The sequence below is a fragment of the Lagenorhynchus albirostris genome, chromosome 5, assembly GCF_949774975.1.
Source record: "Lagenorhynchus albirostris chromosome 5, mLagAlb1.1, whole genome shotgun sequence".
Lineage (NCBI taxonomy): Eukaryota > Metazoa > Chordata > Mammalia > Artiodactyla > Delphinidae > Lagenorhynchus > Lagenorhynchus albirostris.
The window spans coordinates 96,903,137-96,927,314 of record NC_083099.1 but is presented as its reverse complement, the minus strand read 5'-3'; the positions used below and the strand labels follow the sequence as shown (position 1 = coordinate 96,927,314).

At 35.3% G+C, this 24,178-nt stretch overlaps 1 protein-coding gene across 1 annotated transcript in view; it reads right to left on the bottom strand.

Annotated features, from left to right (window-relative positions):
• The window catches only part of SENP7 (SUMO specific peptidase 7), a 154,235-nt gene that overhangs the window by 10,495 nt on the left and 119,562 nt on the right, over window positions 1-24,178 (bottom strand). Inside the window, exons 11-18 of the mRNA XM_060150665.1 lie at window positions 23,977-24,134; window positions 20,054-20,200; window positions 18,200-18,233; window positions 11,039-11,218; window positions 9,584-9,846; window positions 7,736-7,869; window positions 6,212-6,328; window positions 2,351-2,473 (exon numbers count right to left, since the gene is read on the bottom strand). Coding sequence (XP_060006648.1) covers window positions 2,351-2,473; window positions 6,212-6,328; window positions 7,736-7,869; window positions 9,584-9,846; window positions 11,039-11,218; window positions 18,200-18,233; window positions 20,054-20,200; window positions 23,977-24,134 — 1,156 coding nt within the window. The remainder of the gene's footprint in view (window positions 1-2,350; window positions 2,474-6,211; window positions 6,329-7,735; window positions 7,870-9,583; window positions 9,847-11,038; window positions 11,219-18,199; window positions 18,234-20,053; window positions 20,201-23,976; window positions 24,135-24,178) is intronic.

Sequence of the window (24,178 nt, the reverse complement as noted above, 5' to 3'; positions counted from 1 at the left end):
CTGAAAGGAGGTAGGCTGAACTGAAGTGCTATAAATGAGGGGAGAGAATGCTGCGAGATGAGTTTAGGGACATGGACAGAAGCAGATCTTGCAGGATCTCATAAACCACAGTAATGATTTTGTGAAACATTTAGTCTGCTATTTCCTAACACTAGCAGTTTGAGCTTCCTGTAGGATTTACTGGCCATAAATTATGCTTTGTATCCCCTGTCACTTTGCTTCTGGGTTCTTTTTCTTTTTTAACCGATGTAGGGATTCTTTGTGTGAATACTAATTGTATACATATCAGGCTAAGCATTAGTATGAGTATTTGTGTGTGTGTATATGTATGTATGTGTTCATATGTATATGTGTATATATAAATATATATTATGCATAAGATACATATAAGATCTATCTTACACTGGAAGATGCCACTCATCTAACTCAGTTCTGTATTATGTTTATATATGATCATTCATACATCTAAATTTTTTCTAATTTTTTAATTAAAAATTCTTTTAATACAGCAGAATCTACCTTTTCATTTCCTCAGTTTCTACGTGGGTATGCCAAATGCATAATCTCCACACTGACTAGTAATCTTAAAACAAAATGTGGGATTAAGTGCATGGTGCCAACCATCTGTTTCTATACTCATAAAATAGAAGAGGAGGGCATCAGAAATGTTAAATATCAAATTTATTTACTAAATCTTCCCCTTCCATATATCCCTCTCCATTAACCCTGATTATCAGGAATATTTTCAGATTGTGATTTTCTCCTTAGTTGACCCTGGCAGGCCTTGTCTACCAGCACAAATTCCAAATCCATAAAGACACTCAAAATATAGATGACTACACATCTCAGTTTGTATAGGACAGCCCCAGTATACATGGGTTGCCCAGCGTAGCTATTAATAAAGCCTCCTTTTATTCTCTCAAGTGTCCCAATTTAGGCCATAAATTATATGGTTGCAATATTAAAAACAACAGACAAAGCTTGAACTTTGAAACTGGAAAGCTATATCCAACTTCGGATAACTTATCTAACTTCTTTAAGCTTCAATTCATAACAATAATGGCATTATGTCATAAGACTACTGTAGAATCAAACAAAATAACGTTATGTTCACTGCCATGGCTCCAAGCAGGTACTCAATAAATGTTAATACTCTCTCTATTCCTATCCTCCTTCTCCAACAATACAAGAAATTCAGACAGTTTACCCATTTAATCATCTTCTTACTTGCCTATTATTCCTATCATTTTAAAGGGATGAAACAGCTCTCACAGCCATTTTTTCAAAGGCAGTCCAGTATAACGAAAACATCTCTGGATTAGAGGTTAAAAGATAAAGATTTAAGTACCAACCAGTTCTGTCACTTACCAGAGTTCTGCCAATCTTTATTGGCCTGCTTCCTCATCTGAAAAATGCCTTACATACCTAAAAGCACTGTTATGGGAAGAAATAATGTACAAAAATGTACCTTGTAAAGTGGTAGACAAATGCTTACATTAACTTTTTTAAAAATAAAAACTCTTAATTTTACCATGGGCCTACCTATAGATTATCACACGAATTGTTAGGGGCAGGGAGAGGGGTGAAGGCTCACAACTATCCAAGTTACTGCTAAGATACAAGAATTACTCCTTCCTCCTTTTTGCCTAGCCCCATCCACTGCTCTATAGGTTTTAGAATTAATCAAAAAAATACCTGGACAGAAATTCAGCTGATTTGTGGGAACATGGTATTTTTATAATGTTACATCAGTTTAATTAAATAGTAGTATGTTAGTGAGGGTCCAACCAGGAAAACATAAACCTCCCTATATATTTAAGACAGATAAAATGTAATGCAAATAATTGGCTACAGTGGTGATAGAAAAAGCGCAGTGCCACAAAAGGCAATCAGTGAGGCAACCAGAGCTTACCATAGTAGGACAATGCTACACCCTTATGCTGAAGGGCAAAGTGAAGAAGTAGTACCTCCAAATGGAAGCTAGAGCTCTATCAGGTCTGTCCAGTGAAAGAAGGACCCACAGAGGAACTAGAACCACTACCAGAATAACTGCCCAAGGCAAAGAGGGTAAGGAAGAAACATCCTGACTTCTTCTTTCCTTGCCTCCCAACCTCCAATATCCCCCACAAAACATGCAATTGGAAATGCAACCAGTAAGAGTCAGCCTCCCTGTGATAGGGAACAGAACAGTGGAAGGGTAAGAAATGCCTCTCAGAGCAAACAGGCCCAGCACCTGCAAAAGTGGTAATACTGCTCACTCTAGGAAATACTGTAAGAAGTTATTTCACTAAGTCCATCAAAATAGCATGTTTTCCTCTTAAAACTTAAGTACACTGAAAGACTGACTTACGAAAGATTTGGATTATCTTCTGTTAAATTATTTTCCTTTCTTGTCAAGCATTTGTAGAAAAAGCTACTAAAAATGTGACTTCGTTCAACAAGTTCATCTGACACCTTCTCCAATATAAGATACCTGCAAAGTAACACCACAAAAGTAAATTATTTTTAGATTTTATCTGGTCTTCCTCCAATTATCTGTGTTCAGAAAATCTTCATTTTTATGTCCTATTAGAGTCAAAGCAATCTTGCAATTTGCTCTGATTTCAGCTTTTTTTTGTTCTTTAGTTACCTCACCTTCTATCAAGATCAATTAAAGCAGAAATTTTCCACATATTCATTTACTTAACAAATATTTCTCAAATTCCTAATATGTGCCAAGCACCATATTTATACTAGCAACATAAAATGAGAGGGGACAAAAAAAATTCCTGCTCCCGTAGAGCTTACAATTCAGAAGAGTGATGGTACAAGGACATATTAATCAAATAATCATGCAATCAAATACAAAACTGAAACCATGACGCTCCTAAATAAATCTAGAGAAATTTTAATAACTCTGAGACATGACTAATCTCTAAATCCTTAGTCCATTTCTTTACTAAAAGAATTCTTCAACACAAGTTTATAATTCAATCACTTAGTGATTAAACCTCTCATAATTAGAGAACTCTACTATTGTTAATAGTTTATAAAGGTCCAAAAATGATCTTGGGATTGCTTTTTTAAAAAAACATAAAAGACAAACACAACTTGAATTTTTCTTAATGTGGTTATGTGGAGGGTATACTATGTGGAAGGCGACACACAGAATGCTTTTGGTGTGCTGCTTAAGGTAAAGTATTCTTTACCTTAATCTGAATAGTGATAACATGGGTACACACATATGTGAACATTCATGAGCTATACACTTAAAATTTGTGCACTTTCCTATTTGAAAGTTATTCATCAATATTAAAAATAAATAGAAAGTAGTTTAAAAAATAAAGTAGAATCCCCTCTGAAAAGAAGTCAAAGAGTCAGAGATACAGGCAGGTTCAGTGAAAAGGAAGTATAGAAAAATACTCTTAGAACTGAATTTGAAATAAAATTATATTAGTTAATTCCAATAAAACATATCAAAATTAACATCAAAGATGATCCAATTCATCTCACAAAATATAAATTTGACACTATTTAGGAATACAAAAATAAGTAAGATATAAGATGCTCAACCTTTAGAAGGAAAATAATCATAATGCTACCCAATAACTTTAAAATAAGGCAAAATATTATATGAACCATAAAAGAGATACAAATAAGGTATTATGAGAGTTAATAATATCTGTTTAAAACCAGGAAAAGTTTTCAAGAAGATAACCCTTGTGAGGAAGCTTGATAGAGGAATAAAATTTCAACAGGTTAAGATAAAAAGAATATTCCACAAAGCAAGAGTAACACGGCATTAAGGCAAAAGAGTGAATAAGGATGGACTTTGTTTAGTAAACTGTTTATAATGCAGTTTTGCTGGACTATGTAATAGGTTCAGGGTAATAAGTAGATGGCAGAAAAGACAAATTAGTGTCGTATTATCAAGACACTCAAATGCCTGACTGTGTTTGAACTCATTTTGACAGGTAGTAAGAAATTAATAAAAGTTTCTAGTGAGAATTGCATTCATGGAGTAAAGAATAATAATGGTGGTAATAATATACTTAACAGATAGGAAAACAGAGACAAAGGATATAAGGAGACTGTTTTAAAAGAATAATAATTTAGGTAAGATAAGTAGTACTAAAAAGATCATGATGACAGAAGAAAGACAATAAACAAATTTGAGAGACCGAATCTACTACTCAGGCACTGAGTATGTAGAGAAGGAAGGGAGGGTGAAGAGTCAATGATAATGAAAACTTTACTACTCCCAGCCAAGATGGAATAACAGGGATCAGACTTACACTCCTATTTGAAACAAGCAAAAAATCAGACAAAACACATGAAACAATAGTTTTTAAAACAGTGGACATCAGGCAACAAAGAACAGTGACCCTTGAGAAACGGTGAGCTTCGTAATTGACTCAGCTTACTGCCTTGATAAGTTTCCAGGCTGCAGCACAGAAGGGAATAACCCAGGTGGAACATGGCAGATTCCCTGAGTTGAGGAGATGCTGAGAGTCAGGAGAGACTAAGGCAGCGAGAGTTTGCAGATCAGAATACTGGAAAAGAAAAAGCACTATAGACAGAGAACTCCAGACATCTGCAGAGTCCTCCTCAAGAATTTAGCAGAATATTGATCACTGCATGTACGTAAGGAAAATACCTAAGACTGGGGAAAGAACTATCTGAAAAAAGTAGAGGGAATGGTACCCAGCATTCACGCAGGTTGTGGGAATACTGCCTGCTGCTACCAGCCAGGCTGGAAAACCTCATAATTCATGAAGCACTGAGTAGAGTATTCAGAAGGGTCTTTCCTCAATAGTGGGGATTAATTTGTTGGGCTCGCTTAACAAACCTTAAAAAGCAAGATCCTTAAAAGCATCAAACTGTTTCCAAATAATCTGTCTCAAAACACAATTCAAGAATATTTATAGGAATATACCAGCACCCAGTAAAAAAATCACCAGACATGCAAAAAAGAAGAAAAAAAAAATACCACTCATAATGAAGAGAAAAATCAGTCAACTGAAACCAACCCAGAACTGACAAGGACACTAGAATAAGTAGAAAAAGACATTAAAACAGTTGTTATATAATAATTATATTCCATATGTTCAAAAAGTTAGAGACATGAAAGATATAAAAAAGACCCAAACAGAACTTCTAGAGATTAAATCTACAATGTCCAAGATGAAGAGTAGACAATAACGTGAGATTTTTGAGCCTATCCTTAGTAGAATAAGGATAGCACTCTTAGTAAAACAATAGGGCTGAAATAATATGATAATAATAAATTGGTTTGGGAAGGATCAGTGAAATAATTATGAGACATCTTGAAATGTTAGAAATGTAGGTATAGGGATAGAGTACAAAATGAGGGCTAGAGACAAATTACCACTGCATGAAAGTTTCTTACATATTCCTTCAGCTTGGCTATATAAAAAGTTGAAAACTATTTTTAATGGAATAGTAATATGGATTTTTAAAATGACAGCTAACTTTTACAGCACTTAAAGACACAATAGAGAACTACAGAGTTGTTTCTTTCTGGTTCCCAAAGTGATCTGTAATTATATAAGTACTTCCTTCACTATAATAATACTATAGTCCAAGAAGTATCAGTCAGGGACTTCCCTGGTGGCGCAGTGGTTAAGAATCTGCCTGCCAATGCAAGGGACATGGGTTTGAGCCCCGGTCCGGGAAGATCCCACATGCCATGGAGCAACTAAGCCCAAGCGCCACAACTACTGAGCCTGCGTTCTAGAGCCTGTGAGCCACAACTCCTAAGCCTGAGTGCCACAACTACTGAAGCCAATGCGCCTAGACCCCGTGCTCTGCAACAAGAGAAGCCACCTCAATGAGAAGCCCGCACACTGCAACGAAGAGTAGCCCCCTCTCGCCGCAACTAGAGAAAGCCCACGCGCAGCAACAAAGACCCAACACAGCCAAAAATAAATAAATAAAATCTAAAAAGAAGTATCAATCAATAGCAAGGAAAAACAAAAACAAATAAAACAAAACAACAGTAACTCTTCTGAAGTATATAGTATCTATGGGAAGTAAAGGAATGAAACTGAATTAGTCAACACCAGAAAACTTTGGTAGACAAAAATTTTCAAATCTGAAATTTTGGCAGGTTATTTTTAGCTAGAGTTAAAATACTTCAGAGATAAAGATATTTAATAGTCACATCAAAACCTGTAAAACAAATGACAAGATCATTTATCATTGTACTTACTTAAGGTAGAAATCAATGATTACATCATTAAGAAACTCTCCTTCTTCTAAGCACTCCAGATCTTCATTAGTTACTCCTAAGCCCCCTTTAGTAGGTGGTGGAGGATATACAATCAACCTTAAAAAGTAAAAATAAAATTATAATATACTAATATTGAAAACTCTAGTGTCAAAGGGATTTGTTATATAGGACAATAACAGGGCAGTAGTATTCAATAACTAAAATGTGTAGGGTAAAAAATATTTGACATGATACAAGCAATTATATTTTCCTTCCTTTGTTTTCACAAGCTACTAATAGTACTCTCATTGAGTATCTTTTCATTTCCAATCCTTCCCATGTGGGCTAGTCTCAGTATTTGTCTAATCAATAGGTTATCTCACAGTCAATGACAATACCGTTGAGGATGTCTCTCTTCTGTAAAATTTTTAACTTTCAACAAAATGAAGTAATAAACCATAGAAGATTCTCCTACACTCCAGTTTCCAATGCTAAGTTTGAATCCCCAAGACTAAAAGAGTCAACGGTCAAAAACAATGCTCTCCTACTGGTGGCTAGTCTACACCAACAGCTGGACAATGAAAAATTACCATGGGAGCTTAGGAGGCAAGTTTCCCATAAAAAAGTGCTTACGATGCCTAACTTAAAGAGAACATAAAGGATATAAATAATTAGAGCACAACCAGAAAGAAATGGAAAACAAAATGACAACTAATTAGGCATTTTTCCTTTGGCACCCTCTCTTAAAGCTCAGACATAAGAGCAGTTGTGAGTTCTGACTATAATCTTGGAACAGACAGGGTGGTACTCATTGCACAACTACAGTCAATAATGAAGGTATAATATGTACTTGTTGAACTAGAAAGATTCAAGAAGAATCATCTGCAGTTGATTTAATCTTGGTAACCGTGGCACCTAAATGAAATAACACAGGAAAATTTTAAGGGCTAAAATGAAAGTTACTATTTTATTGGCTATTTCCCTATCCTGTGCTTTCCTTTGTTTTTTTTCTTTTTTTTAACAGAGAAAAGGAATCTTGAAGAGGAATAGAAATCACTCTCAAGTGCACAGACTCCCTTATGCTGCCTTACCACCATGAGAAGACATATAAAAGACGAAATACGAACAAAGAAGTACTTCTGAAAGGGAAGTTCTGATAAAGTACCCTAAATTGAGGCACACATTAATAAGCAATTTCACTTTCCCTATTACATATTCAGATACGGAATACATATTCTTAAAAACCATACTCTTCTATTCAAATATTTTCAATAAATGCTTTAATCTTACCACATTTGACATCTGACTACCATTTCTGTCTTATTAACATAAAACTAAATGAAATGGCATTGATTGTTTTCTTAATAATTTTTTTAACTTTTTAATAATTATTTCTATTATTAACTGTCAGCAAGAAAGTAAAACTCAAAACATTTAAAAAGGAAAAGTACTTAAAATCAGCAATGTGAATGAAAACTACTAATTTGCCCACCTATTACAAACGGGATATGACACAGTACATACTTCTGAACAGGTCCAGTGGGCCTGACTTCTCGCCATTCTTCATCTGGATTCGATGTAATAGAAAGTGAGTAGCAACCACTACTTTGCTTCTGCAGTAAGGTGTAAGTAGGCTTGGCTGTATCTGTATTTGAGGGCTGACAGAAAATGGCAAAGAAAAAGGTCTTATATGTGCACAAACACGTATTAACTCTCAAAAGGACAAAGTCAAAAGTTAGACTGGTAAGAGAAAATGTGACTAAAAGAAATATTGATACATACCAATGAGTTATATATATACTCTTAGAATTTCTATAAAGATATAACTAAATCAAAATAATACTTTGGATCAAAAGATACTATACAATGATCAAAGTTTAACCTGAAGTGTTACTTACAGGTCTGGCTTTATAATTAACTTAGGAATCTGAAAACAGTATTCATTTTGTTCAAAATGAACAAAAGAGGTGATAAATAGTAGGAAAAAATTTAAATGAGAGACTGAAGAGTTTATAAGAACATAAATTGATATTTTATTATTAAATGGAAAACTATGATACAAGTTTGTATATACAATGTAATTACCAGGCAAAATTTTTACAACATTATGCAAAAGACAGTGGTGAAGGCTTACATCTTGACTTCCACTAATGTGGCTTTCTACAGACCTTTAAAAAACCAGCTTAGCCCCAGACCAAACCCACATGAATGTGTGTGTGTGTGTGTGTGTGTGTGCGTGTGTGCACACACCCATGTCATAGCAAACTTAATAAATGCTTTTCTTTCTAGAGGTATTTGGCAGAGATACACAAGCCACATGTGTATTAGCAACCTCCTATAAAAATAAACACAGTATTTTAAAACTTACCATTAATTGTTCCAAGATAATTTTAGACTTATATTGATAAAAGAATTGCAAAAAACAAATAAGCTTCTCACAGATCCCCCTAATATTAACATCTTTTTAAACCACAGTACAATTATTAAAACTAAGAAATTAATGTTGGTATCATACTACAAACTAAACTGCAAACTTTATTCTGATTTTACTAGTTTTTCCACTAACAAATTTCTTTTGTTTCAGGATCCTACAATTCCTCAATCTTTCCTTGTCTTTCATGACCTTGATATTTTTTAAGACTGTTGGTCAGTTACTTTGTAACTGGGTTTGTCTGATTTTTCTCACAATTAGACTGAGGTTATACAATATTGAGAAGAACAACACAGAAATGATGTACTCTTCTCCGTGCATGATGTGACAGGTACATTAGGTCAATATATCTTATTACTGGTAATGTTAACTTCAATCACTTGGGTTAAGGTGATGTCTGCAATGTTTCTCCACTGTAAGTTACTACAGTGGAGAAAAAAAAGTTACTTCTTTTTTGTAATTAATTAATATTTGGGGTGAGAGATTGATATTGTACACATATCCTTTTTTCCCTTAAGTTTTCATCCATTAAATTTAGCATCCCTCTGTGGACCTTACCTGCAACAATCATAACTATGATTTTTCTAGAGGTGGTTTTATATTTCTCTTGTTCCTTTTACATTTATTAATTGCAACACTTTTCTAAGAAAGAATTGTCCCTTACCCACCTTTTTTTATGTTTTCATTCATCTATTCAGTTATTTATTTGTATCAATATAGATTAATTGGCATTATATCTTATTTTTTCATAATAATCACAGGCTATCATTACTGATTTTGTTGATCTAACTGTTCCAGCTCTGGCACTGGGAGTTCCTTTAGGTTGGTTCCTGTGCTCTTTTGACAAAACACAGCATTCTGAAATCATGCTCATTTCAAAAAAAGAATTTTTATCGAACTGCCTCCCTCCCCCTCACTAATTATATTAATCATACGCTAACCTGAGATATTGATTTCATCTTCATTTCTTCAGCAGTAGCAACAGGGAAAGAACAAGTTGAAGCACAGTAATAATGAATAAAAGAGCTTTCTTTTGAAGAGAGGTTCTGAAATAAAGGAAGTGCTTGAACCCAAGACAGTGGATAAGAAAGCTCTAATTCTCCATTGGCTGTACTTATTTCTGTCATAATGTCTTGCAATTTCAATTCTTCTCTCTGTGAAATAGAACTGTGTAGCTCAAGGAAAATGAATTCAGTGGATTTTGCTATGAAAGAAAAAAGAAATCAGTTTTTATCAGTAGTGTTATTTTTCAAAGGGATTATAATTAAAATAATTATTAGTAACAATAAGGTTGGTATACAACTCAACAAACTATTTTGTATGTTAGTTAATAACCCAGGCAAATTAAATCCCAAAACAGGACATTAGTAACCTATAACCAAAACTCACAATTTTTAGACTCCTACTACGTTAGAATACAAACTCCACAATGGTATTGACTGCTGCATCTCCAGTACCTGGCATTTACTAGGTGCTCTTAAATGTTTGTTAATGAATGTATGAATAAGTAATGAATGATGACTAAGCAATTGTTTTTCTCTAGCCCTCTTCATATATCAAATCTACCAATTAAAAAAATTTCCATTCAAACACTTCCTTCAAAATCATTTTCTCTCATCAAATGACATTCTCTCCTCCCATAATGATTATAAATGGCTTGTGTATTTTTCCAACTTCTCTGCTATTTAATCATGAATTTTCCCAATTAATTTGGAAGTAATGAGGACAGCAAAATAAGTAATTTTAAAGACATAAAATTTAGTTCACTACTTAACATCTTTAATGTGCAAGGGAGGAGGAGGGGAAATGGCAGAGAGATTAAAGAGATAAGAAAGAAATTTACCAATTTGATTTACCCAATTCTAAACCAGACTCCTTTAGGAGCTGGAAACTAATCAAAGTTGGGAAATATCTCAAGATACTATATATTGATAGATAAGTGTTATGGGAGGACCAGAAAAGTATTCAACCCAGTCTTAGAAAAATGATACATAAGTAAATAAACTGATTTATCTTTTTTAGAAACTATAGAAAATGTTGAAGATAAAGACTTCTGTATTTTATTTGACTTTGCCACTGATTAGTTCTGTCACAGTTCATTATGAAATAAGGGCAAGAAACTCTTAAGACAGGTAGCCAAGGATGTCAAGTGACTAAAAGGTAAGGTAGTCCTTTTATTTTAGAAGATAATTTTAATCGGTTGAGTAAAATTAAAAGGAGAAATTAAATGAATAAAGTATCTTACATAATATCAAGGGATAAATTATTTTGAATTCAATGAACTTATTTCAATTCAATGAAATAATTACATTCTACTAAATTATTTTAGAGGAAAATTACTTTATTTATAGGACTTCTCAGATTATCCTGAAATTTAGAAATCTTTTTATACTCACATTGCTGGCTTAACATAGAGTTTTCTAATTGGGTCTGAATCTCTTGAAGATAATTTGAGGAGACCCAAAGAAAGAGGATAGCATGACTTCTTTTACTGTGATCATCATCTTTATTTTTCCATAACCCAAACCGCTTTAAATGTGTAGTATCCACTAGCAATGAAATCTCATGCAGGGACACTGTAATAAATAAAAGATAACAAGGTAATAAATTAATCTATTTAGGAATACACTCCATATGCACTGTATGACTCCTCTTTAACACAATGTATTTTTTAAAAAGAATTATATGCAAGGTTTTTCAAAAATATCATTTCCAGTACATTTCAGTAAACTTGGCTGAAATACCTAAACAGTATTATTACAGTAAAAAAGATCACATAAATTAGAAAGGGTGTAAAAAATTTTTTAAAAAAATTAGAAAGGGCCAAACAATTTTTAAGTGATAATTAAATGTAGGAATTTAGCCTCTCACACTATATGATCTCGGACTATCTTATCAATGCAGAAAACTAAGCATAGTATAACTGAAAAAACTATATAATTCTATCTTGGTTAATACTATCAACCAAGACTGCAAATGCTATCATAAGCCATTTAACGCCTATTTTTCTTCTCCTCAAACATCTGCATTCCACTACACAGACCAGCCATTACCCAAAGATTCCCCAGAGTCATATGAGCTTCTGAAAGGTCTAGGATGCAATTTTTTTGGTGGCGCCTCCTGACTTCCTCTCTTCCTATCCTGTCATGTCCTATTCTAACCTACCTTCCCTCTTCTTTTACTCTCTATTTACTGGCTCCTTTTTCTTTTTCTTTGTTTTTGATTTGTATGCCTTTTTAAAATTGAAATATAGTTGACATATAATGTTAGTTTCACATTACTACATAATGGTTTGATATTTGCATACATTATAAAATGATTACTATGGTAAGTCTAGTAACCATCTGTCCCCATACAAAGGTATTACAATATTACTGACCATACTCCTTATGTTGTATATTACATTCCCGTTGCTTATTTATTTTATAAGTGGAGGCTTACACCTCTTAATCCTTTCCACTTATTTCTCCCAACTCCCCACCACCCTTCTCTATGGCAACCAGCTGCTTTTTTTCTTTATCTTTGAGTCTCCTTCCCTTTTGTTTTCAGATTCTACATACAAGTGAGATCATACTGTATTTGTCTTTGTCTGACTTATTTCACTTAGCATAATACCCTCTAGATCCATCCATGTTGTCGCAAATGGCAAGATTTCATTTTTATAATGGTTGAGTAATATTCCATTGTATATATATATATATATATATATATATATATATATATATATAAAACACATCTTGATCCATTCGTCTATTAGAAGACATTTATGTTGTTTTCACACCTTGGCTATTGTGACCAATGCTGCAATGAACACTGGGGTACATGTACTTTTTCAAATTACTGTTTTGTTTTCTTTGAGTAAATACCCTGAAGTGAAAATGCTGGATCGCATGGCAGTTCTATTTTTAATTTTTTGACCAACCTCCATACTATTTTCCATAGTGGCTGCATCAACTTACAATCCTAATGTGTGCCAACAGTGCCTTTTCTCCACATCCTTTCCGGACCTTGTTATCTACTGTCTTTTTGATGATAGACATTCTGACCAGTGTGAGGTGGTTATCTCACTGACAATTGGCATTTCACTGACAATCAGTGATGTTGAGCATCTTTTCATGTGTCTATTGGTCATCTGTATGTCTCCTTTGGAAAAATGTCTATTCAGGTCCTCTGCCCATTTTTTAATAGGATTGTTTGTTTTTTTGATGTTGAATTGTATGAGTTCTTTGTATATTTTGGGTATTAACCCCTTATCAGATATATGATTTGCAAATATTTTCTCCCATTTAGTAGGTTGTCTTTTCATTTTGTTAAAGGTTTCCTTTGTTGTGCAGAAGCTTTTTAGTTTGATGTAGTTCTACTTGTTTATTTTTGCTTTTGTTGCCTTTGCTTTTGCTGTCAGATGCAAAAAACTGCCAAGACCAATGTCAAGGAGCTTACCTCCTATGTTTTCTTCTAGGAGTTTTATGGTTTCCGGTCATACATTTAAGTCATTAAACCATTTTGAGTTGATTTCTGTATATAGTAGAGGTAGAGGTCCAGTTTCATTCCTTTGCATGTGGCTGTCCAGCTTTCTCAACACCATTTATTGAAGAAACTATCCTTTCCCTATTGTATATTCTTGGCTCCTTTGTTGAAAATTAATTTACCATATATATGTGGGTTTATTTCTGGGCTCTCAGTTCTGTTCCACTGATCTCTGTGTGTGTTTTATGCCTATATCATACTCTTTTGATTACTATAGCTTTGTAATACAATTTGAAATCAGGATGTGTGGTGCCTCCAGTTGTGTTCTTCTCAGGACTGCTTTGGGTATTTGGGGTCTTTTGTTGTTCCATACAAATTTTAGGATTTTTTTTTTCTATTTCTGTGAAAGACTCCATTAGATTCTGTGAAAGACTCCATTAGAACTTTGACAGGGATTACAGTGCTGTAGACCGCTCTGGGTAATATGGACATTTTAACAATATTAATTCTTCCAGTCTATGAACACTGTAACTCCTCCATTCTGAAAACTGTCAATGAAACTGGCAGCAAAGACAGACAGATTAAGTTAAAAGTAAAGAGTGAGAACCTTCAGAAAAACTTCTCAGCATTTCTTCCTCATGCAGCTCACAGCCCCAAATAGTTGATACTGTTTCTGTGAAATCTAGATAGTTATTACTAATCCAAATGTTCCAAGCTCTTAGTATGAAAGTTAAATATTCTTTAGGAAGGCTGCTTTAAAAAGATTCCCTTAAAAAAGCCGGGGGCGGCTTCCCTGGTGGCGCAGTGGTTGAGAGTCCGCCTGCCGATGCAGGGGACACAGGTTCGTGCCCTGGTCCGGGAAGATCCCACATGCCGCGGAGTGGCTGGGCCCATGAGCCATGGCCACTGAGCCTGCGTGTCCGGAGCCTGTGCTCCGCAACGGGAGAGGACACAACAGTGAGAGGCCCGCGCACCACAAAAAAAAAAGAAGAAAAGCCAGGGGGCATTTAACACCATCACAAGAAAAATTTACCTCATTAACAAATTTTCCCAAAATATTTAGTTTATTCTGTTACAGGGCTATGACAGACACTGAAAGCAGGAGTTGCCTATCATTTCTCCTACCTACTGTTAGGGATTTTAGTAACAGGACCCTAATTTTATGAGGAAGCAAGATACCACCTCTTAAAAACTCTATTTCCTAGCTTCCTTTGCAAACAGATGAGTGGTCATTTGACTACATTCTAGCTAAGAAAATATAAGCAGAAGGTTAGGTGGTATGCACACCCAAGACGACTCCTTAAAAGGGAAAGAGATAGGTGGTATGTATTCTTTCTACCATTTTTCCTTTCCTCCTGCTCTCTACCTGGAACATTACAACATGATGGCTGGACTTCCCCGGTGGCACAGTGGTTAAGAATCCGCCTGCCAATTCAGGGAACATGGGTTCGGTCCCTGGTCTGGGAAGATCCCACATGCCACGGAGCAACTAAGCCTGTGCGCCACAACTACTGAGCCTGCGCTCTACAGCCCACAAGCTACAACTACTGAGCCTGCATGCCACAACTACTGAAGCCCATGCGCCTACAGCCCGTGCTCCACAAAAAGAGAAGCCACCACAATGAGAAGTCCGCGCACTGCAATGAAGAGAAGCCCCCACTCGCTGCAACTAGAGAAAGCCTGCACGCAGCAACGAAGATCCAACGCAGCCAAAAATAAATAAATGAACAAATTTATTTTTAAAAAAACAAACACGATGGCTGGAGTATGAGCAGCCATATGGACCATGAGACAAACTAGAGGATGAAAGTCATGTGTCAGGGATGACAGAGTAAGAAAATGAAAGGAGTCTGGGCCTCTGATGACCAAATAAACATCATATCAGCCCTGTTCAGTCTACCTCTGGAATTCTTAAATGTGAAGAAAAAATAAACTATTTTCTTTAAGCCACAGCCAAACATAATTAAGAGCTAATATAAATATGAATAAATCAAATTTTTCCCACAGCTGCTGCAGAAAAATAAACACTTAGACCCCTAGATTTCCCCACCTACAAAAACCTTTCACATGCATGCCTTGTTTTATTTATTTATTGGTTGCACCGGGTCTTAGTTGCAGTAGGCGGACTCCTTAGTTGCAGCTCTCCTGCTCCTTAGTTGCGGCATGTGGGCTCCTTAGTTGTGGCTCATCGGCTCCTTAGCTGCAGCATGAGAACTCTTAGCTGCAGTATGCATGTGGGATCTAGTTCTTTGGCCAGGGATCGAACCCAGGCCCCCTGTATTGGGAGCGTCTTAATCACTGCGCCACCAGGGAAGTCCCTGCATGCCTTGTTTTAAAAAAAAAATTTTTTTTATATGGGAATTTAGCACAGACAGGATTTGAAGAAGCTGACTAATATTTTCCTCTTCCATTATAAAATCGTAAACCCATTACCACTGACGAGTATTTTTCCAAAATTTTTAATTAAAATCACCTTTTAAAGATCATTTGGAGCTGATTCACTTTGTTATAAAGCAGAAACTAACACACCTTGTAAAGCAATTATATTCCAATAAAGATGTCAAAAAAATAATAATAATTTGGGAACTTCCCTGGCAGTCCAGTGGTTAAGACTCCACACTTCCAATGCGAGGGGCCTGGGTTAGATCCCTGGTCAGGGAACTAAGATCCCACATGCTGTGCAGTGTGGCCAAAAAAATATTTTTTAAAAAAAAAATATATATATATTTATATATATTCATTTGGGATAGAAAAGCTATAAAGAAAGCAACATTTGAAACAAAGCACAAAATATTAACGATGAAAACCTAAAGTATCATTTTTGATGTTTGTTTGTATCATAAGAATTTGAGAGGTAGCTCCATTACAAAGGTTTTTACCTATAGATTTTAGTTAGATGTAGTGGGACTACATCAAACTACAAAGCTTCTACATGGCAAAGGAAATCATCAACAAAATTAAAAGGGAACCTACTGAATGAGAGAAAATATTTGCAAGCCACATATCTGATAAGGGGTTAAAATCCAAAATATATAATGAACTCATACAACTCAACAGCAAAAAATCCCCAAACAATCTGACTGAAAAAAAGGCAGACACTGAAAAGACATTTTTCCAAGGAAAACATACAGATGGCCAACAGGTACACAAAAAGGTGGTCAACATTGCTACTCGTCACAGAAATGAAAATCAAAACCACTATGATATACCACCTCACACCTATTAGAATGGCTATTAACAAAAAGAAAAGAAATAATGAGTATTGGCAAGGATGTGGTAACAAGGAACTCTTGTGCACTTGTGCACTGTTGGTGGGAATGTAAACTGGTGCAGCCACTATGGAAAACAGAGTGTTCTCAAAAATATTTTTTTAATGATCCAGCAACTCCACTTCTGGATATTTATGCAAAGGAAAGGAAAACACTAATTAGAAAAAATATATATGCACTCCCATGTTAACTGCAGCATTATTCACAATAGCCAAGATATGGAAAAACCTAAGTGTCCATCAATGGATGAATGAATATGTGATAAATAATATGTGATATATATACACAATGGAATACTGTTCTGACCAAAAAAAAAAAAAAAAGGAACGAAATCTTACCATTTGCAACAACATGCCTTGAGGGCATTATGCTAAGTAAGCGAAATAAGCCAGAGAAAGACAAATACCATATGACATAACTTATAGGTGAAATCTTTAAAAAAAAAAAAAAAAGCTCATAGATACAGAGATCAGATTGGTAGTTGCCAGAAGCAGGGGGTGGACGAAATGACAGAAGGAGATCAAAAGATATAAATTTCCAATTATAAAATAAATAAGCAGTGAGAATATAATGTACAGCACATGTGACTATTGTTAATAATACTGTATTGCATATTTAAGACCTATTGCATAGATCTTAAAAGTCCTCATCACACACAAAAAAATGTTTGTAACTATGTATGGGGATGGATGTTAACTTGACTTATTGGGGGAATCATTTTGCAATATATACAAATATCAAATCATAATGTTGTACACCTGAAATATAATGTTGTACATAATTTATACCTCTATTAAAGAAAAAGAAATTGAGAGGTAGCTCTGTTACCCAGGTCTTTATCTACAGATTATAGCACTATTTTTATGAAGTTATTTCCTCTTGAATCACAGGCCTTGGTTTCTTTAAATAGCTAATATTATATTATTCCACAATAACTTATTAAAATTTCCTAATTAGGAATATCAGTATATTTATTTTTATATATTATATATGCCTTACATATTCTTACTACTTATAGTAGCTTCCTAATCATTAGATTCATTATTATAACATACAGTTGTGGATTCTGTACATGGGTATCTGGGGAGTCCAACTAAAGTTACTTCAATCTCATCTTCAGTCTTCCCCAGTTCATTTCTGAACTGGGAAACACAGGTTTCCTCTTCCCCAGTTCATTTCTGAAGTGCTATTTGTATATATTGTTTTTGTTCATCCTTCTCATAATTCATTCTCTAAAGAGACTATTCTCTGTTGCTTATTATTTGTTCTCTTAATGTTATTTATTCTGAAAGGTTTTTTATTTGGAAAGAGAATGAGAAACTTGTTTGAGTCTCTACAAATTATAGGTCCATTTTCCAATCCACATTGCCTTACTCAGATAAGAAACAGTTCTGCCTGTTTAAATCTCTCTTAATCCCTACACAAAACCATTTTACATGTTTGTGTGCAACACTAAAAATTTTCCTTATACTTCTTTACTTAGTTTCTATTTTCATCCATTTTTATATATCAAAAATCTTGCTATCAAAACTACTTTTGTTAATCCCAAGAAATTGCCATGAGTCCCTTCATATTACTTGAAGTCATTAAAACAACAGTATAAAAATAGTATATTTTAAGTGTTATAAAACATTTTAACTCATTTTGAAGCTGCTAAAAAGTGTTAAATTGAAACATATTATTAACCTTATTTTTACATAAATTCTACACTGGAAAAAAGTATGAAAAACTAATTGCAGAAATATCTCAGAATTTTTGCTGACCAATTATTTTATACTCAAAATTACAGTGAAAAGAGGTCATAAGACAATGATAGCTTACCTTGAAATGGGATCTTAATATACTTTGTCGTGAACTAAAGGAAAAATAAAGAAGCAAAATACGAGTTACCACTCAAGATGTGTTACTATTCAAATTTTTCAAAATTTTTTTCTTTTTTAAACCACAAGTACATAATCAAAGTCTATACTAAAAGCCTTAAGCCTTTTTCTCAATAAACCAAAAAGATGTTTCACTGTAAAGACTTAGTTTTATGGAAGTTTAAGAACCCTGTGCAAGTAATTTAATTCTCAATATGCTCATTTATAAAAACCAGTAAGACTTTACTTAATATACTTTTCAAAAATGTTTCCTGAGGGCTTCCCTGGTGGTGCAGTGGTTGAGAGTCCGCCTGCCGATTCAGGGGACACAGGTTCGTGCCCCGGTCCGGGAAGATCCCACATGCCGCGCAGCGGCTGGGCCCGTGAGCCATGGCCGCTGAGCCTGCGCGTCCGGAGCCTGTGCTCCGCAACGGGAGAGGCCGCAACAGTGAGAGGCCCGCGTACCGAAAAAAAAAAAAAAAAAAAAAAAGTTTCCTGAATATTTAAAAAATGTAAGACAAAGTCCAGAAGAAACTGCCAAAAGACCTCACAGGGTGTCACTGACTTTGGTAAATAAATCACAAAGCAGGATTTGATCCTTAGCTTTGCTGACATTCCCAGCATTCATTTTTCTTTGTTCCATGTTATAAATTCCCTTCTGACTAAGGATTCAGCAAGGTTCCTGCTCTTTCTGCTCCTTCTGTGACAAGATGCTAAATTTTCTCTAGGTATCTTTTGTATATATCTGACCTCCTTAAGTGTTGTTTTTTTTGTTTGTTTGTTTGTTTTGCAGTACGGGCCTCTCACTGTTGTGGCCTCTCCCGTAAACAAGACTGTTTCATTAGACTACAAGTTCCTTGAAAGCAGAGATCATATCTTACCATTTTTATATTCCCTGCCTTATCCATAACAGAGTGAAATATTAACAAAACTTCTAGGAAAATACCTGAATTATAATCTGACATAGTCAATTCAACTAATGTTTATAAGTGTGAGGTCTTTTGGCAGTTTCTTCTGGACAATTCAACTAATGTTTATAAGTGTTTTAGGTTTGAGCCATTTATGTAAAGTGTAAAGGGGAATAAAGGCACGACTCTTCATCACAAGATGCTTAAAGGCTAATGGAGAGGTTTAGGCAAGAATACAAACAAAAACACACAGAATAAATCCTACAACAGATGTACAAACAAAGTGCTGCAAGTACATAGTAAAAGGAGAAGTTAATTATGGCTAGGAAGGAGAAATCAGGAAAAGGTTTTCTGGAAGAGGAAGTATTTCAGATAAACCTTAAAAGATTTTAACAGGCAGAAAAATAGTGAGAAAATATAGAGAACTGAGCAAAATCCAATATGGCTTTCATATGCAAAGTGTGATGAGTTAAAACTGAAAAAAAGTGGAAAAATAGAATAGGAACTATTCCTGGAGATCCTTAAATAACAAGTTTGGGAATCTGGAGAACAATTTAAACCATCAAAATGAGATTTCTTCTTTTTGCTATTAACTATACCATAAAGAAAAATTTACTTTACCATCAAGTAAGTTTTAGAGCCCAAAGAATATCAATGTTACATATGATTTTTTTCCATACATAATCCTCATTAGAGTAGTCAGATTACAGATATGATTCTAGGGCATTCCTCTATAGTTTCAAGATTTCACAAGTAAAGACATGTTTCAAAATAGGTATAATGACATTCAAATTGTCCTATATAAAATTAATCTCAACTCTATTTTCATTTGCACTAAAAAAAGAGAAGACAATCTGAAAATGCCTTGTCCAAAAAGCAAAGCTAAAAAAAAAATTAAATATACTTACTGTAACACAACCTTTAGAAGCTCCTTTTACTTTACCAATATAAACAGAAGTAAATATAAAATCCAGTTGTAGATCCATCTCATTACTAGGTATAACACAGGAAATGTTTTCCATGACAGGATTATACTGACATAACTCAGATGAAGCCTAACAAGGAAAAAATTATAAAATGCATATAAACCTAAGTATTATATAAATGCTGATGATGATTTTCAAAGTCAAATACTTCTTTAAATTACTATTAATGAATCTATGAAGGATTTTACACTGTTCTTACTGTGAAGAAATAGTTATCTAGATTTTTTTCCTTGGAAAGTATATGGTTGGACTTCCCTGGTGGTGCAGTGGTTAAGAATCTGCCTGCCAATGCAGGGGACACGGGTTCAAGCCCTGGTCCAGGAAGATCCCACATGCCGCAGAGCAACTAAGCCCATGTGCCACAACTACTGAGCCCGCGTGCCACAACTACTGAAGCCTACTCGCCTAGAGCCAGTGCTCTGCAACAAGAGAAGCCACCGCAATGAGAAGCCTGCACACAGCAACGAAGAATAGCCCCCGCTCGCCGCAACTAGAGAAAGCCAGCGTGCAGCAATGAAGACCCAAATCTGCCAAAATTTAATAAATTAAATAAATTTTTTGTTAAGTATCTGTTTACTTTGAGAAAATTACTCTAAAAAGCTGAATCCTAAATTAATTCCATAGGCCCAAGTTTCAGAAATACATTCTCCTCTGTATCAAAGCCATTTCAAAGCCAGTATTCTCTAATAGGCTTTAGTCATTTTTAACTCAACAGAAATAAATTAAAATTTATATAATTAATTTAATTTTAAATAATTAAATTACTTTAATTTTATAAATTAAAATATATATAACTAAACAGTTTCAAATGAGTTTTTAAATACATAATCTCTCTTAATCACCACAACCACCCCATGGGGCAAGTTTTTTTTTTTCTTTTTGTATTTTATAAGTAGAGTTAATATATGTTTGGATTGGTTAAGTGACCTGCCCATGGTAATGCAGTTAGTAAGAAGCAAAACTAAGACAAATGCAGGTTTCTAACTCCAGGTCAAGGGTTATTTCAAGCACATAAAATTGCTTCCATAAACCAAGACAATGCTCTCAACTACTGCACTTTTACTGAGCAATGAAGGAATGTAAATGCCTAAGAACCGCCTGTTACATCAAATCTATATACTTTATTACATGCACTATGGCTGAGGATAGCCAACCAGCTGCCTAAAACCTCAAAAATCATACCACTTCTGCTCAAAAAATTCACAACTCTGCTTTTAAATTACAATAGACTACCAGGCAGTATCAGCAGCAGCAATTTCCCACCATCTCTTTGGAGCTTTACACTGCTTTCAGATGACTTTTTCCACTCTACATTTGCCTAGCTGTTACACATTATCCCTCTTTAACCTTAACATCACTAATAACCAAATAAATTACTACTAGAGCAATTATGCACATGTACTCACTCTCCTCCTACCTCTAGAAAATGTGATTAATCCTCACCTGAAACATGCACATTACTCATCATTTTTAACCCAGCTCACAATGCCATTTACCTGCCTAATAGAATTTCTTTATCATTCTCAGCTTTTACTGCTTACTGAACTCTTCTTATCCCCTAAGTAAAAACGGGGAATCTAATCAACTACAGATGGTTCTAATCAGTCAAATAACTGCCTGTGTGTTTTAAGTGACAAAATGAGAAGATGGATTAGAAAGAATTCCTTATTGGGCCTCACATTTGGTAAAGACTAACTGCCTCTTTTTTTTTTTTTTTTGACTAACTGCCTCTTAAAAACAGTCAATCTACGTTTCTCATAACTTCATTTAAAACTGGAAACAAGGGAGGGTGTGGAGGTTTATTCTGCCTTATAGATTTTGGTAGATCTCTACATTATTTGCTGCTTGGCTGTGATCATATGCTGTCAGTTCTTCAAGAGATGTCATTTTCCTTTAACACAGTCATTTCATACTGTATTGTCAATTTATATACTGCCAAGGGAACTGTAATTCATTTAGAATTTTGAACTCATTGTCAACACTGTTTTAATTACAAAACAACTAAGCCATCAAGTAGGCTATTGGCCCAACTGGGCAACAATTGTTACATTTTAACAAAAATTCAGAACACAATTCCTGAGGTAATCTCTCTATGAAGTACCAAATGCAACAGAAACACCCGTGAGGTACTTCCCTGGTGGTCCAGTGGTAAAGAATCCACCTTACAATGCAGGGGACTCAGGTTCGACCCCTGGTCAGGGAACTGAGATCCCACATGCCGCAGGGCAACTAAGCCCGCACGCCACAACTACTGAGCTCGCGAGCCTCAACTAGCGAGTCCACGTGCCGCAAACTACAGAACCCATGTGCCCTGTACCCTAAGCACCACAATTAGAGAAGAGAAAACCCACACACCACAACTAGGGAAGCCCACGCGCCGCAATGAAAGATCTCGCATGCCTTAATGAAGATGATGCAAATAAGACCCAATGCAGCCAAAAATAAAATAAATAATAAATTTTTTTAAAAAAGAAAGAAACACCCGTGAAACACTAATCAGCCCATCAGACTGTTTTCATGGAACTGACCAAATTCTTCACCACACTCTACAGAATAACAGCCTCTGATATTATTCAAAAACAACCAACAGGGCTTCCCTGGTGGCGCAGTGGTTGAGAGTCCGCCTGCCGATGCAGGGGACACAGGTTCGTGCCCCAGTCCGGGAAGATCCCACATGCCGTGGAGCGGCTGGGCCCATGAGCCATGGCCACTGAGCCTGCGCATCCGGAGCCTGTGCTCCGCAACGGTAGAGGCCACAACAGTGAGAGGCCCGCGTACCGCAAAAAAAAACAAAACAAAACAGAAGTTAACCATAATTCTGCACTGGTGGTCTACCGATAATCATTTCTTTAAAATAGGATAATCAGAGCTGATAATATGAATGAATACTGACAATAAATAACTTGAACCTTACTTTAGAGCTATATGTATGTCAAAAACACCACTAGCTGACATTAAACCAACAGACACTTCCACTTACTATTTTCTATAAGAGAAAGAGACAAAGTACTTACCAAACTGATAGGTTTGTGACACTGTTCTAAATGCTTTCATATGTTGTTTCACTTAATACTCAAAAAATCATCTTGTGAATTAGGTGTTATTATCTTCATTTAGGATATAAGGAAACTCAGGCTTAAGGAAGTTAAGGGACTTGCCCAAATGACAGAGTCAGGATTTGAACACAGATCTGTGTATCTCCAGAAGTCAGGTTCTTTCCTCTATCATGCTGCCTTAATAGCATGTGAGGAAAAGGAATAATTCCAAGTCACCATTGTACTGTAAGACCAGACAAATACTGGAAACTGTTTAATTCTAGAAAATGTTTTGATGAAGTACTTAAATGTCCAATGAGAACCATAAGAAAAGAATAAATATTCAGTCAGAATATTTAGACTTAAAAAATAAAAATGGCCAGAAGAAAAATGGTATTAAGCCTTTCACTTCAAATTAAAACAATTACATACTTCCCTCAAACTAATATGAAAGTTGTCTCAAAATTCAAACTAAGGGGGCTTCCATGGTGGCGCAGTGGTTGAGGGTCCGCCTGCCAATGCAGGGGACACGGGTTCGTGCCCCGGTCCGGGAGGATCCCACGTGCCGTGGAGCAGCTGGGCCAGTGAGCCATGGCCGCTGAGCCTGCGCGTCCGGAGCCTGTGCTCCGCAATGGGAGAGGCCACAACAGTGAGAGGCCCGCGTACCGCAAAAAAAAAAAAAAAAAAAAAAATTCAAACTAAGAAAATTCATAATTTTTATATAATATTCTGCTTGACGGAAAAAAAAATAGTCATTAGCCAATAGTGTATATTTCACTGTTAATCTGTGAGAAGACAGAAATAAATTACCCGTACAGATTCACATGTAATCAGTGGTAGTTCTGACATCGCTGGCTCAGAAGTACTCTCACTTTCATTAGAGATGGCATGATCTTGCTTAGGTTGTAATTTAAGAATTTCTGAACTTTTATGTTCAATGGGTCCTTCTTCATCACTGGAAACAACAACTAAAAAGGTAAAGTGTATTTTTTAAATGGGTCACAATAATCAT